The 15,821-nt window shown below is 41.6% G+C and overlaps 1 protein-coding gene across 3 annotated transcripts; it reads right to left on the bottom strand.

Moving 5' to 3' along the window:
* Positions 1-2,989: 2,989 nt before the first annotated feature.
* LOC147622440 (uncharacterized) lies at positions 2,990-4,945 on the bottom strand. 3 transcript variants are annotated; one of them, XM_086822015.1, is made up of 3 exons: positions 4,722-4,945; positions 4,126-4,585; positions 2,990-3,523 (listed from the first exon to the last, which is right to left on the bottom strand). In XM_086822015.1, the coding sequence occupies exons 1-2, from the start codon at positions 4,818-4,820 to the stop codon at positions 4,133-4,135; spliced, it is 552 nt and encodes a 183-aa protein (XP_086678141.1). In that variant the 5' UTR covers positions 4,821-4,945; the 3' UTR covers positions 2,990-3,523; positions 4,126-4,132. The 3 variants fall into 3 exon arrangements, with proteins under 3 accessions (XP_086678141.1, XP_086678139.1, XP_086678138.1); XM_086822013.1 differs by lacking the exon at positions 2,990-3,523 and adding an exon at positions 3,530-3,684; XM_086822012.1 differs by lacking the exon at positions 2,990-3,523 and having other exon boundaries at positions 3,962-4,585.
* Positions 4,946-15,821: the final 10,876 nt, after the last annotated feature.

Genomic DNA, 15,821 nt, shown 5'->3' with positions numbered 1-15,821 from the left:
TGATAATAATCACTAAAGTAGGAGATTATGACTTTTTTATATATCTTTTTCTAAAGTGATAAAGTAAACAAGGAAAGACATCTCTCAATCCATCCTCTCTAATACATAGAAATCATTAAAACATTGTGTGAATATTAGATCTTAAATTTTTTTATGGAGGTACCAGGTCATGGATTTTACAAAAGCCATGGAGAAAGTCCAATGTTTACCACACTATGAGAAAATATTAAAGAAGTCTTATGTCAAGCTAGAGCTATTATACCATGTAAGAGGATGCAAAACCTGCTTTATGCAAGACAACACTCATAAGAAAGATTATCCATATCATGTCTTAAATATAATTGTACAACAATAAAGATAGAAAACAATATCTTGTCATAGTAGGATTATTCATATTACAAGTCTTAAATATAGTATACAAAAATGGAGATAAAAAATAATATTTCATCACAATTGATTTTTGTATAATAGATGGTTGTATGCTTCACAGCCATGTGTTCTTGTTGGAATTATTCGAATTATTTGGCATTTATGGATTTATTTGATGGATATTTATTTTATGTGCAAGCGAGACTGATCACCTCTAACTTGTCACATATTTTGAGCTTATATTGTGAATGTCAATGCAGATTAATAGCAAGGTCAGTGTGCGGGATATACATGGATCCATTTGGCTTGCTTCGACAGAAATCTAATGACGCATGGCACGTGGCGATTATTTATTCGGCAGTGGCAGTGATATTTTATGTGCACATTAGTGTGCAACATTTTGATTAGTTCTATTTCATGAGTGAACCTTAGAATGTTCACATTTTTGTATTTAGACTTATGCACTCCCAATGTGGAGATCCATATTTTTGGCTACATGTATTTTTGGCTCTTGCTTTTTGTAGAAGGAAATATATTTAAATACACCATGAAGAGGACATGAGCCACTCTCATGGTGGGGGAGATTTAACCCATTCTTGTGTCGTATGCATAAGCTTTCTTCTATTTTGAGCTGGAGTATTTCTTTCAAGTTGATTTTTATAGAGAGCCAACTGTGAGCTTCCAATAGTTCTCATGAGAGGAGCTTCAATGGTTGATTAATTACCTAAATAGCCTTTGTAGACCAACTTCAAGACTTGTGGACACCTTGGGATAGGTGGCAATTAAGTCAATACACATGCACTAACCAATAATGTAAGTCATAACAGAACTTTGGACTTTGAGACCCATCCAAAAGAGTCTACGCAAACGTCTATGTCCAACAAACAAAGGACATGATGCCCTCAATATGGCTCCATTTACCCTTTGCATGGTTTGATCTAGGAAAATCAATGCAATTTAGCAATGTGTCGATGTTGTTGCGTCAAACATTTTCAATCCATTTCCAAACGATCTACCAACATCCCTTACACATACCATGTGCTAGGCGTCCGATGTGCTAAAGCATGGGTTATCCTCGTGATGGAGGCCTTATACATGAACTAACCTTCACACATGCTTTACAACATGATTATGATACATTCACATTTGATGTTATTATTGTCACCACCCAAAATTTGAGTGCAAAAAGCTTTCATAATCTTAGCTTTTTAAAGCTTTGGTAGCTTAGTCACTTTGTTCGTATTTGCCAATGATTTGTCATCATGCTTAGTGGGGATAGATCAGCTTCCCAACACTAGACTCCTCTCACTTCTACTTACTCCAAGCTACTTCCAAATGTTAAGATGTAAAAGCAAGAGGGCGCTCAAAAGAGATCAAACTAACCCAATAACGATAGAATTTGCAAAACCTTTGCCAAGAAGACGGCACAATCAAAGCAAAGCTTAAAGACCTTGTAGAAGAGTTGTGTAGATTACTTGCAAGGGAGCCACACAACAAAAGAAGAGAGAGCATGAATCCAACTATATCGTTTTCTTTGTAACCAGCTTTAACTACCACACAAATTATTAACACAAGCTTGCATAAGATGTCATCCAACAAAAGTAAAATAAGTGCGATTTCCTACATCCCTTAAAGAGCACAATGCATGTCTTTGTAAATTGGAAAATACAAGTGCACACTTGCTAGTTACAACTTTGAAATGCTATAATTGTGGAAATTTAATTGATTACTTATGAACAATGAATTCTCTTTTGAAGAAACTGTTGTATCAAGTGTGCGTGTGTGTGTGTGTGTGTGTGTGTGTGTGAGAGAGAGAGAGAGAGAGAGAGAGAGAGAACCTCAAGCTAATTCAACAAAAGTACATCATGTACTTCTCTTTAGAATCTCCAACTCTTGTCATGTATTGCTACTCTAAGAGGCCATCTTAGAGAAAGTTTTACTTCCTTGCTCAAGTCGGCTTTCTTGAATGGAGAGCTTACCCAAGAAGTGTATGTTGATCAACCACCGGGATTTGAGATTCCTAGTAGACAGGACTAGGTGTATCGGCTGAAGAAAGCCTTGTATGGTCTAAAGCAGGCTCCATGCACTTGGTACTAACGGATTGATGAGTTCTTTCAGAAGCTTGGCCTGCACCGCTCTCATGCAGATTCGAACCTTTATATCGTCTTTGAGAGGGGGTTAGGTAGGTGATATAGTTCACATTCAAGTTTAATTGACACATTCAATGAAAGCCCACTTGGAAATGCATACTCTTTTCAATATTGTTAATATGTTTTTATATGTATTCGTTACGAATTTTTTATATTGGAACACTAGGAATTAGCCTTGACCAATAACTTGCTATGCTGCAAGCTAAAAAACGATCATAACATTACTGAAATAATGCCAAAACGTTTGTGTCAAAAACCCCATTGAGGGCTAAAATTTACAAATAGCTTTTACAAAAGCCATGGAGAAAGTCCAATCTTGACCACACTAAGAGCAACTATTAAAAGAATCTTATGTCAAGCTAGAGCTATTAGACCATGTAAGAGGATACAACGCCCGCTTTATGCAGAACAACACTCACAAGTAAGATTATTCATACCACAAGTCTTAAATATAATTGTAAAACAATAAAGATGGAAACATCTCATCTCACAAGTATGATTCTTCATATGACAAGTCTAAAATATTTTGTACCAACAGTGGAGATTAAAAACAATATTTCATCACAATCAGTTTTTGTATAATAGATGGTTGTCTGCTTCACACCCATGTGTTCTCACGGGAAGAGCTTCAATGGTTGATTGATTTCCCTTGTAGACCAACTTCAAGTCTTGTGGACACCCTTAGAATAGATGTCAATACACATGCACTAAACAATAATGGAAGTCATAACAGAATTTTGGACTAGGTGGTGGCTTTGAGACCCATCAAAAACTGTTTAAGCAACCGTCTATGTCCAACAAACAAAGGACATGATGTCCTCAATATGGCTCCATTTACCAATGCAAGTATGTATATAGACAATGTGGCCATGTCCCAGCATTGTCACACACAACATTTTCAATCCATCTCCAAACGATCTCTACCAGCATCCCTTGCCCATACCATGAGCAATGTGCTAAACCATGGCTTCTCCTCGTGATGGAGGCCTTATACATGAACTAACCTTCACACATGCTTTTCAAAGTGAGTATGATACATTCACATTTGATGTTATTGTTGTCACCACCCAAAACTAGAGTGCAAAAAGCTTCTTTCATGATCTCAGCTTATCCTTAGTTTTACTACTTTTTGAAAGCTTTGGTAGCTACGTCACTTCGTTCATATCTGCAAATGATTTGTCATCACTATTAGCGGTGGGGACGGTTCAGCTTCCCAACACTAGACTCCTCTCATTTCTACTTACTCAAGCTACTTCCAAATGTTAAGATGTTAAAGCAAGAGGACGCTCATAAGCAATCAAACAAGTTTACCCAATAACAACAGAGCTAGCAAAACCTCTGCCAAGAAGAGGGCACAATCAAAGCAAAGCTTAAAGACCGTGTAGAGAAAGAGTTAGTGTAGATGACTTGCAAGGGAGCCACACAACAACGGAAGAAGAAAGTGTATGAATCCAACTATATTATTTTCTACTTAACCCGCTTTAACACTTCCACAAAATTTCAACACAAGCAAGCATATGATCTTGCCCGAACAAGTACGGAATGCAACTATGATACCACTAGCCAGATAATCAAAGCCAAAAGATGACATCATAAGAACACATACCATCCTATTAGGGTTTCCTTGTTGAGTTTCTGGAAAGGTTAGCAAACCCAAACCGATCATTGATGACAGGCACACACTCAGGCCGTTTCATGGAAAGGATCTCCCGGCCACCACCACCAATGCTGTCAATTCTAACAGTGATCTCCTGTCCAACCTTCATAAGGCGCTCGAGAAGGACGACGCCGCCAGTGATGCCAAGGTCAGTGGCGGGAAGGTAGCCATCTCTGCCACTAGGCAAGGTAACCCAGTAACCAACAGGGATGACATCCTTGATGATACCCTGCATGGTGCCTGGGTCCCCCTTCTTGAGGCATTTTGCTGGGTCCAAGTCTACGCGCCTGGCCTCTTCCTCCATCTCGGCTTGCCGTTGGGCTTGGGAGATGGGCTCCCTTCGGATGTCTCGTCTTTGCAGATGCATAGATGATAGGCGAGGAAGGGGCGATGCAGGAACGGCCTTCCCCTTCAAGGCAATCAATTGAGGATAAAAGACAAGTTCAACCACTCTAACCATGCACTCCACAGATAATTTTACAAGAAGCTCACGAGAGTTGCCAAAAAAAAAAAGGCCAGAAAAAAAGACGGTTCGAGTTACTTACGGCGAGGGTTCTGAGAGCCCTAGCTTGGAAGGCTGCCCCTCTGCTTCCTCCCTGCAAAACGAGGCGCGATGTGGAGCGAATCGCTGCAACAGACCTCATCCTCGAACCTTCCTTCGTAAAAAATGGGAAACCTCTAAACCCTTGTGGGAGCAGCACGTCCCCTAAAAACCCTAACCTGTTTCACATATGGCCCTGGCTCTAAACAACCCACTTTTGAAAAATCCGTGGAAAATGCCTCCCCAATTTGTAGCAATTGGATTAAACTATGAAGAAAATACTTATACAAAAATGCCCTTTTCTTCCTCAACCCATGGTGTCAAGTTCACTCAAAATTGTTTCCCAAACATTGCACGCACAACCTTGCTCGTCCGAACTCCATCCACAATAGGGTCCCCACTATTTTTTAAAAGGGATGCATAACAATTTTAGAGGAATATTCACTCTTTAAGTTTCGAGATTAATGTTTGACCTTGGAAGAAATATAAAGTCCTAATTTAGGAAGAAAAAATATTCTCTCTTAGGCCCCCAAGGAGGCAGCAAGATAATCCTCTCTCTCTCTCTCTCTCTCAAAGAACGCTGATCCACCCTAAACGACCTCTGAAAATGACGACGAGAAAGAGAGAGAGAGTGCTCTGATCTACCCTAAACAACCTCTGAAGATGATGATGGGGGGGAGAGAGAGAGAGAGAGAGAGAGAGCTCTAACAAATGACTCACTTCGCCCAAAAGGATTGAAAGCCCATCTTCATCTTCAGAGGCCATTAGGGTTGAGTAGAGGAGAGAGAGCAGAGGAGAGAGCGCTCTGCTCAACCCTAAACGGCCTCTAAAGATGAGGATGGGCTTTGGATCCTTTTGGGCGAAGTGAGTCATTTGTTAGAGCTCTCTCTCTCTCTCTCTCTCTCTCTCTCTCTCTCTCTCTCTCTTTCTCTCTCTCTTTGCATCACAAAAGCAAGGATCCAGAGCCCATCACAAGCAAGGAGGAGGGGGTGGTTTGTTGAGATGTCAAGCTCAACCAGAGCTGACACTCACGACGTGCCTGGGTGACCATTCCACATTTACATCAATGGTGTGTTTGGTAGCCGATACACAACGGATCTTTGCCAGTGATTCTACAGCTCTACACCTACATAGTCCACCCGCCGAATTATGGCATACTTATCTTGCTAGCTCACCTATTTAGCATGTTCACATTATGGACCGCTTGTATATAGTACTTTAGTACTTGTGTTTTTTTACTTATATCTTTTGTAGCCTTCTTTAAAGAGTGAAGAAGAAGAAGATTTCAGCCTTTCATTGTAGTGTGTGTGTTATCCATTGTTGTGTGAGTGTGTATGTGCTTGCAAGAACACAAGCTCTCTCTTTTCCCCCAATATTTTCATGGTATCAGAGCCTCGTTCAAGCTAAGGAGCTGAGCAGCACAATCAAAGGAAGCTACGAAGGCAAAGGAAGCGGTGCACAGGTGAGAGCATCATCATCTCTTCCCCTTCTTGTTTAGGTATGACACCCCCTGGGTAGCTCTAGGAGCTACACATCTTTGATTCAGGAGTTGTCTTCGCAGGCGTGGAGGTGCCTATGTGGTGCTCAGATTTTGTACAAAGTTTTGCAGCCAGATTCACGTTTCGGGCGTGTTCCAGTCTCTATTTTTGTACAAAAGATTTACAGCTAGATTCGCATTTCAACCTCTATCTGCAAGGTGTTTTCGGGCAATTTCGAGAAGTTATGATTGAGAACTGTCTCTCCTCGAAACCTGGTTATTGCAGTGCAATAGTGCATTTTGGGAGTGGAGACAGTGCTTGCACATGTATTTCTAATCTTGGGTGTATGTACATGTCCTTTGGTCACATCTGGTGACATACATGTTGTGTAAAAGTTCCACTATGACAGTCATAGAAGATACTGCTTTGTTTTACAAGTTGCATATAAAAATTGTCTGTATGCAGGGTTATGGTAGTTGCAAGTAAACATGTCTAACAAACTCAATTAGATTGTCAGTGAGAGGTTGGACAAGAACAACTTCCATGCTTGGAAGTTCAAAATGACCAATTTCCTAATGGGTAAAGGATTTTGGGACTATTGAAGGAGACAATGAGGAGCATCCATAGTTGCTTGAAGAGAATGTCACTCCAGTAGATGTAAAGGCATTCAAGGACTCGAACTAAGGTGCAAGAAAAGTCATGTATTGGCTTTTAATTAGTGTCACACATACACAATGATAAGACATATACAGGATGCCAATACTCCAATAGTTACATGGTAGAACTTGGTGCAGATGTTCCATACCAGCATAAAGGCAAGGAAACTATAGCTAAAACAAGAGCTACATACTGTGGAGAAGAAAAGCATGACTATCAATGAGTATGTTTTAAAGACCAAGGACATTGTTGAATCCCTTAGGTCGATAAATGTATCAGTGGAAGATGATGATTTGGTGAGCGTCTATCTGAATGGGCTTGGCAAAGAGTACAAGCCATTCAAGACCTCCATTGCAATCAGAGAGAATGTTCTCAACTTTCGTGAGTTAGTGTCTATGTTGATCATAGAAGAAAAGTCTATGGGAAAGGACTCTTCCTTCCAAAGAAAGAACACATCATAATAGGCCTTCTACTCCAATTCAGGTAGAGGCTGAAGTAGAGATCATGATCGTGGCCAAGGTGGTGGGCCGACATGGAAACCAAAATTATGGATAACAACAGTCCAATGATTTATAGAAGTAGCAATCACCCACAGGTGGAAGAGGCTAGTCTCAAGGTAAGGGTTGCCAAAGAGGCCATGGAAATTGGAATAGACAAGAATCAGGAATAGGTTCCATAGAGTGCTATTATTGTGGAAAACCATTTCATTTTTTTCCAAAATGTCACAAGAAGTAGAGCAACATGAAGAATCAAAAATTGTAGCAAAACAATTATGTGTCTTCAAGCAAGCAGGCTGAAGATAGATATGAGCATTTATTTGTTATGCAACACATGGTAAATACAGTGACTACAGATGTATCCACAAATGCTGATGATGTATGGTATGTGGACTCAAAAGCCTCTAACCACATGACATATCATGGTGAGTGGTTTAGCGATGTGAAAAGCTTGGAAAAACCAAGTTATGTAGAGATGGGAGATGACACAACTCATACCGAGAATGTGCAACTCATATTGGGAATGTGCCATTGGTTATGTGATGGTTGTTATCTAGAGGACTTCAAGAACAAATGTTGTTTGGTTGCAAAGGGCAAGAGAGTGGGCAGAATGTTTACTTTGGATGTAAGCATGCCTGAGGTCAAAGCTCCTATGCTTGCACAAGGTGTAGGTGTTATGGCCGATATAGATATTTGGCACAAATTTATTGATCATCTAAATGACCAGCGATTAAAGTCCATGCAGAATTCAAAAATTGTTACAGGTTTGCCAAAGTTTAAGGTGGATAGAATGCACAAGGTTTGTGAAACATGTCAATTTGGGAAGTAAATAAAGAATGCATTTCGTTATGATAGAAATGCACTCAGATGTATGGGAGCCGACAAAGACGACATCAATGGGAGGATGTTATGGGCTACCACACCTCCAAGAGGGAACTCAATGCATTCACCTAAAGGGTGAGCAATAGAACATAACTGTCGTAGGGCACTTGCCAATGTTTTGAACTTAAGTCTCTCAAGGCCTCCAAGCTCACTTGTTAAGCTCCAAACCTCCAATCTCCACCTTCACGCTGTCACCATAGAGTCTCTCACACCGTCACATAAGGCAATTACTCTCTCTCACTCTCCCACACAAGCATAGAAGAGGCACGAATGCCAGAATGCTCTCTCTCAAGACACAAAGAAGAGCTCTCAATAGCACAAAGGGGGATTGTGTCTTTTCATTATGAGAAAATGCCTTATATACATTTGGCCCTTATTCACACTTGGGTGCCCTAAACTTACTTAACTAGGCCTTGGGTAGCCAATATCTCATAATGTACAACTTTTATAGTGCCTTTTCATGACACTTATTAATGTCCTCAATTGGAGGAGCATACTTGTTAATCCAAAATGGGATTAACATCCCCCTACCTAATATTGGTTCTGTTGTAAGAACCTGTTATACCGAGGTCTAAAGACCTGGCCATCGAACTCATGAATGGTAGAAATTTTGGCATAACTGAAGTGTTCAGAGGGTTTGTCTGAATGCTGAGTGTGAACGCCAAAACCCTATGTCCACCATGCCTTCGAACGTGACATGCATGTATGCCGGAAGACACCGTAGACAATGGTAATATAGCATCATACCCCGATCAGATGGGCCTTAATTCATGTCAAACTACAGTTGCTCAACTTTATATCCATCATAGGGCTCTTTGGGTTGATAAATCAGGACCACAAGCAATTTCAAAAATCGAACACTAGCCAACGATTGCTAGGTCCAGGATACGGCGCCATGCTTGTATCCAAGTGAGCATATGTTACCTTTGCTCCCGTATGTCTGTAAAGGTCACTAGAATGAAGACTGGGAAATTGTAACAAACATGGGAGTCGCACTGCTTGGCCTCCGGAAACTCCAGTGAAGTCCATCTTCTCTTTAGTGGCATGTATAATGGGCCAACTTGGTCGCTGAGTTGGTAGCGCGCACATATAGACTTGGCTATATTTTGGAACTGTTAAGTATTCTTTCCTCCAGTCCAGCTGTATTCCGAAATCTTCTAATTTGGGATGTGCCTCATCTATGATAATAGTGCATAGCTGCCTCTTGTGTGTACAAGGTGAGCCCTTCTCCACCTGCTGCGAAAGCAATAGCTGATCATGCATGTGACAATTCTGATCTCTAGCACGTCGGCCACCTGGGGATTGGCTAATTTGGTGTGTCGCACCACATTAGACCACAATGTACCCTCTCCAGCCAAAGGGAGTAATTATTCTAAATCTGGGTGAGGCATTCATAGAGGGTATGGTACATAAGGTTGTTTTGTTGGTGTGACCTCAGAGTAGGCTTCTGGTAGAATCCTTCGAGTTGGCTCAAACGGTGTTACTTGCATTAGTACTTTGAACATCAGCTTAGGCTTTAACAGTGGATTGCCAGCTCGAATGAAGCCTTCATATTTTGCACCAGATAATGAGTCCAAAACTGTATCATTAGTAAAAGCTTCAATATTGTCTTGGGGCATAGTATAGCATACCTCTTGAGGTGGTCGTTGGGGAGACAGGTGAGGTGCTAGTATCTCCTTGGGGGCGAGTGGGTTAGTGGGAAAATTTATCAGCTAAGGAGTGAAAGTAGAGAATATGCAATCGGCTTGAGATTTGTTAGTAGGTGGGGCATTAGGATAGGGATTAAGTACGGGGTAAGTGAAGATGCAGGATGAAGATGATGCTTCTTCTTGACCATGACTTGTTCTGGGGGGTGGGTGGCTAGGTTTGTGAGATTTCATAAACTCTTGAAGGTTAGGGATATCCTCAGGGTTTATAGTAGGATATTCAATATGGGTGGCATCAAAAGTGTAGAGTACATTGGTTAACATGGATTCTAAGTGTTTGTAGATATTAGAGTATAGTTTTAGAATTCTAGAGGGGTGATATAAGGTAGACTCACATAAGTTTAAATGTTGGTGAGTATTGTAGAATTCAAGCCACCCATGGCTTATAATCCAGTGATAGCTTTGTGCTACCACCTCGTAGTTGGCCGGTGTCTCGAGAATGTCATCTGGAACAAACATGTTTAATTTTTTGACACTGTTGTATAATAATTTCAGAGTTTTGTAGTACCCAACACCAACTACGAAGGTTTAACATAGTAGGATGTAATGGATAAAAGAAGATATCTTGTGGATTAGTTAATACTATATCTCCCCATAAAATTCCCATTATAATAGTTGGGTAAGCATCACGTTTAGCATTTTCAGCTCAATGAGGGTTAGTTCACCTAGGCCTAGGTTCTCAGACAGATTTATATCATATTAAAGTAAGGAGAGGGTTAGTGTAGACAAAAACAGAGTAAGGGTTTGAGGAGGGGCCGGAGGGGTTACTGGCAACAACTGACCTATCTCCGAGGGGTTACCAGCAACTGACCTATCTCCGAGGCTCGCTCAAGGAGTAGACACATGTTGTCATCCGTAGGCTCTTGCTATTGACCTCAGTCCTGGATTGCCAATTGGCATTCTAACTCTTGTAGACAGGAGTCATTGGTGCTGAGGAGGTTGGATATTGCAGTTTCGCGGACCACCCTTGCAGCATCCAACTCCTCGAATCGTCAGGTTGCTTCCTCTTGGGCACATCTAGCTATAGCCTCTCTTTCTTGAGTTTCTGTGATTCTTTGAAGTCTTTCAACAGCCAGCCTCTGATTGCCTTGTAAATGCTGCATGACTTGGGCCATTACCTCTTGGTGTGCTATTACCATTCTTTGCATCTCAAATTGACTGGCATTTATGGCATCTTTAAGGGCTCTTACTTTTTCTGCATGTGCCTTGTTTGTTTGTTCTCTTTCTTGTTGTAATTGAGTGGCCCTGCTTTTCACTTCCTTCAGACTTAGGATAACTGCTGGATGTGGCTTTACAACTCTTCTTCTTTGGCCATGGACTCGTGCTAGAGTTCTTGTACTTGCTGGACATGAATCGTTGTGTAAGCTCCTAGTTGTGGGTAACCTCCTTCTGGAGTTGTTCCTTAGCCTGTTCCAGCTTTACCTCCTTAAGGTCCATATTCTCTTTGATTCTCTGAACAATAGTTTGGCTCAGAACCAAATTATTGCTTTCCAGTGATTTGTATCTAGTCTCTTGCTCCTCAGTGGCTTTCAAACTCTTCATGATGACATCCCAATGTGTGGCCTCTGCTCTGCCAAGTGTTTCTTTGAAGTTTGTACTTGTGTGTTTGACTTGTTAACCTGCTTCCAAAGTGCAGCGTTACGATCATGCAGCATATGTGTAGTGAGGAGGTGGCAACGCCATACTTTTTGCTCCTACTCCCATAGTGGTGCACTTGTGCTTGCGGCGCCTTCTAGTCCAACATGCAGTAGGTTTAACAGTTCATCCAACCCTTCCATAGTTTCTTGCATGAATTGTTCATAATCGACAATTTGTAGGAAGGACAATTAGGGTAGTCTTTCTTCATCCTCCAGACGCCTTCTTTTACTACTCGGGCTTGATGGCTCTTCACTCCTTAGTCTTTTACCTATATCCATTTGGTCTGTTGGATCTTGCACTAGGGTCGTTTTGCTGTCTCAATTTCTTGTGATTCCTCAACCGGCACTGGAATGGATGATGTTGGTTCTGGGCTCTATCTCTGCATGTGTGTCTGCCAAGGTTGAATCTTGCGCGGTATGGACAATTCTTGATTAAATGATCAATACCACATTTAGTATAAGTGAGTACTGGCTTGTGGGTGAAGCAGTCAATGTTTGGGGTTGGTGTGTATGAACCACATTCTTGTTTGGGCACTCAACGATTCAATGCGGCCCTCCGCAGCCAAAACATTGAAACGGTCCTCTCCTCGTGTTCGAGTTCATGTCATTACCCTTTCACTGTACCGTGGTTTGAAACACAGGTATTGGCGTGTTATTCTATAGGACATAGAATTTAGGTGTGACCTCCCAGCTTCTTCATAGTACTCTCCTCTAAGTTCTACTTCACGTACCATATCAATATCTTTTGATGGCTCTTCAATCAATACTTGGTTGATTTTAGCCTGTGGTGGTTGTGGTGGTAGAGGTGAAGTATCCTCTACCCGGGACATCCCCCTAGGTAAATAGGAAGAGTTGGGTTATCCTGCAACTGCAGTGATTTGTCCAGGTGGTGCTGGTAAAGCCAATGGAGCTCTAGGTGCCGGCAGCTGTGCAACAGTTTGGAACCTTGGATATCTGCACATTGAGGTGTCATGATTCTCTAATTTTACACAGTGTGTACAATAGAGTAATGGCCTTGCTCTCTTAATTGAGAACATTCAATGGTAGTGTGATAATTCAATCTGCACATAGAGTAAATGTTCATGTCATGAACCATTTTCTACAACTTCACCCCGTGAACCGCTCCTGATATCAGTGCCACAATTAACACCACAATCCACAGGATTACCTTGCCAAAAATAGGTAGCCTTATCCTAACACCTCTGACGCCACGAGGTCTGACAAAAATTAAGAATCGTGAAAGTGCAAAAAATCATTCATGACATGAATTATTTCATAACTCTTCATGGTGTGAACCAATTCGTTCAGGACGTGAACCATTTAGGAACTTTCACGGCATGAACCATTTTTTGTTCACGACGTGAACCTATTATTTTTCATGACGTGAAACCTTATCTCTTCACGGCGTGAACTTTTTCCTACAATCTCACTCCTTAATCCAATCCATCTCATGATCTTGGTATAGTCAGGTTAAGGCTACAAAGATCTTGAAAGGATTGACACGCACAATAAGGTAACGTGGAATTCTGATCCCAAGAGCTAAAATTTTTAACTACGTGAAAGTGTAGAAAATAGTTCACGACATGAATTGTTTTCTGACACTTCACGCTGTGAACTGTTCTTTGATCTCACGGCCTCAAGAACAGGTTGACAGAATCTGATCAAAACTTAATTCGGATAGCAAAGTAGCTTGTCAAATCATATATACATGAACTTAAGATCTGGAAAGCTCATCAAAGACGTTCTTACACCTGACGATAGTGGATCAAATCACCCAGGATCTTCCTATCAAAAAAGTGTGGGTTTAGGCCACTTATTAAGCACTTACTTGAGTGTCTTAAGGAATCCGACCACCATTGAAACTAGTAGTGAAGAGTCCATGGAAGAAGGGCTGAGGTACTCTAGGTTTGGGGAAGAGGAGAAACCACCCTCCCCAACCAGATCCAATTGGTATCATTGATATTGCCCGTCGGGGACTTTTTGGTCTTCAAACCAATCATGAACGAAGAAGCGCAATCTGTGCGCATGGGCCCGTCAACCAACGCTAGACTTAGTCCAAGGCAAGAAGTGCCCATCTAGACTTCAAATTCAAGGCTCTCAAACACTGACACCCTTGAATGAGATAGAACATGGAAAGTGCGACCAAGATGGGTCAAGTATTCTTCCCCACCTTAGAGGAAGTAGAGTTAGATCTAAAAAGGATTGAGGTGAAACAGCTACTATGAGAGTTGAGCTTAAGGAAACAAGAGCTCGATACTCGAAGGGAGAGAGCTGAACAAAATGAGATGGGTGGTTTAAACTTACTCCAGTCACACGGGGTAAGGAGCCGGAATTAGTTATGGGAGGTTTAAACTTACTCCAATCACGGGGTAAGGAGCCGGAATTAGTTATGGGAAGAAGTGAGGGAGAAATTCCAAACTTAGAACCCATAAATGAAGAACCCAGAACTGAGGAAGGGTTTGTAACCCTAGAAGAAGAGAATAATCTAGCAGAAGCAGCGGGGGTGAAGGAGGACCATCTGTACACCAAAAAAGACATTGAGCAAATGATCAATCATCCTACATTCCTACAGGACATGGAATTTTTAACTCTGCAAAGGTGTACAGAGGCAACTAATGATGAGCCACTCCAAGGTGCAATGGTAAGACCATCCCATGGATCGGAGATACCTAGAAGAGCCAACACAGGAAGAGGACGAGGTCTAGGTAGGGGGGAGCCATAAGGACAGATCTATTGAATATGGCCGCAGAAATGGGCCGAGGAATGGTCAGGGAACTAAGCACTGCTCTAAAGTCTTGACCCTCCCAGATGAAGCCACACATCATTTCCAAACTCATACAAAAATTCTCTGGGGATGGAGACCCTATTCAACATGTAGAGATTTTTGAATCCACATGTGAAACCTGTGGGCCTGTCAGTGATGTGACAATGATTCATGCTTTCTCACTGACCCTAGAAGGGAAGGCACATCAGTGGTTCCAAACCCTCAAACCCGAGGATAAGGTTAACTTCACACACGACTCAAGAATGTGTTTGTGCCCAGATTTGCCAGAAGTGGTGATAGATGGATCCCTGTGGCACAGTTGTACAATATCAAACAAAAGGAAATGGAGTCGATGAGAGACCGTGTCTCGACTTAAGCACTTAAATTCAAAGTGCAAACTATGAGAGAGGTTAACTAAAAATCAGTTATTGCCTTGCTTTCGGAGAGGGGTTAGAGACCACAAGATGCATGATTATCTAGTACTAGCCCGCCGACCAGCCACTCTAGATACATGTTACAAACTGTCAATTGAATATGAAGATAATATGCTCGAATTGTCGCAACAACCAGAAGATGTCAAAATATCTTCAGCACCGTAACAACGCGTTCTCGTGTCTTGAGTCACCAAGAGGTTGGAACTCGGAGCAAGCGGGTGCAAAATACTTATCCAACAGTTCCCAAAATGATTATGCCACGTCTAAGGAGTGGAATACAAGTTCAAGGCACAGTCAATGGCTCCTTATTTTTTTGATTTTTGTGAATTTTTAGAAAAGAAAAATAAAAACACCAACCTGCTCATTCACGTTGATGATTCCAGTGATGTAAATATCAAAATTAACTAGAAAAAATAGTGAAGCTCTATCCTAAGACCACTCCACCACACATATACACAATAAACACAACCAATTTCTCACAATTTTTTACTTCCACACAAATCTTATCCATTCATTTCCTACACAATGCACTACCAGAATGCAAAGGCAATCATGAATCTTATGCAATGGGAGCTGAAACTCCAAGAGGAAGGAAGAAACAAAGGTGTTTCCCCGGTGCCAAAAATGTTATGGGCTAACACACCTCAAGAGGGAACTCAATGCATTCACCTAAAGGATGAGCAATAGAACACAACTGTCATAGGGCACTTACCAATGTTTCAAACTTGAGTCCCTTGAGGCCTCCAAGCTCACCACACCTCAAGAGGGAACTCAATGCATTCACCTAAAGGATGAGCAATAGAACACAACTGTCGTAGGGCACTTACCAATGTTTCGAACTTGAGTCCCTTGAGGCCTCCAAGCTCACTTGTTAAGCTCCAAACCTCCAAGCTCCACCTCCACGCTATCACCGTAGAGTCGCTCACACTGTCGCATAAGGCAATCACTCTCTCTCACTCTCCCAGACAATCACTCTCTCTCACTCTCCCAGACAAGCATGAATCACACAAGCATAGAAGAGGCAAAAAAGCTAGAATGCTCTGTCTCAA

Source organism: Cibotium barometz, chromosome 28, assembly GCF_041138505.1.
Source record: "Cibotium barometz isolate CiBa-2024 chromosome 28, ASM4113850v1, whole genome shotgun sequence".
Lineage (NCBI taxonomy): Eukaryota > Viridiplantae > Streptophyta > Polypodiopsida > Cyatheales > Cibotiaceae > Cibotium > Cibotium barometz.
The sequence above is the reverse complement of the archived record's forward strand: the minus strand, read 5'-3'. Positions and strand labels throughout refer to the sequence as shown.

Coding starts and splice junctions, on each gene's coding strand:
- LOC147622440 (XM_086822015.1), bottom strand. CDS start 4,820: ATGAGGTCTGTTGCAGCGATTCGCTCCACATCGCGCCTCGTTTTGCAG. Junction 4,586..4,721: donor GGGCTCTCAGAACCCTCGCC/GTAAGTAACTCG, acceptor ATTGCCTTGAAG/GGGAAGGCCGTTCCTGCATC.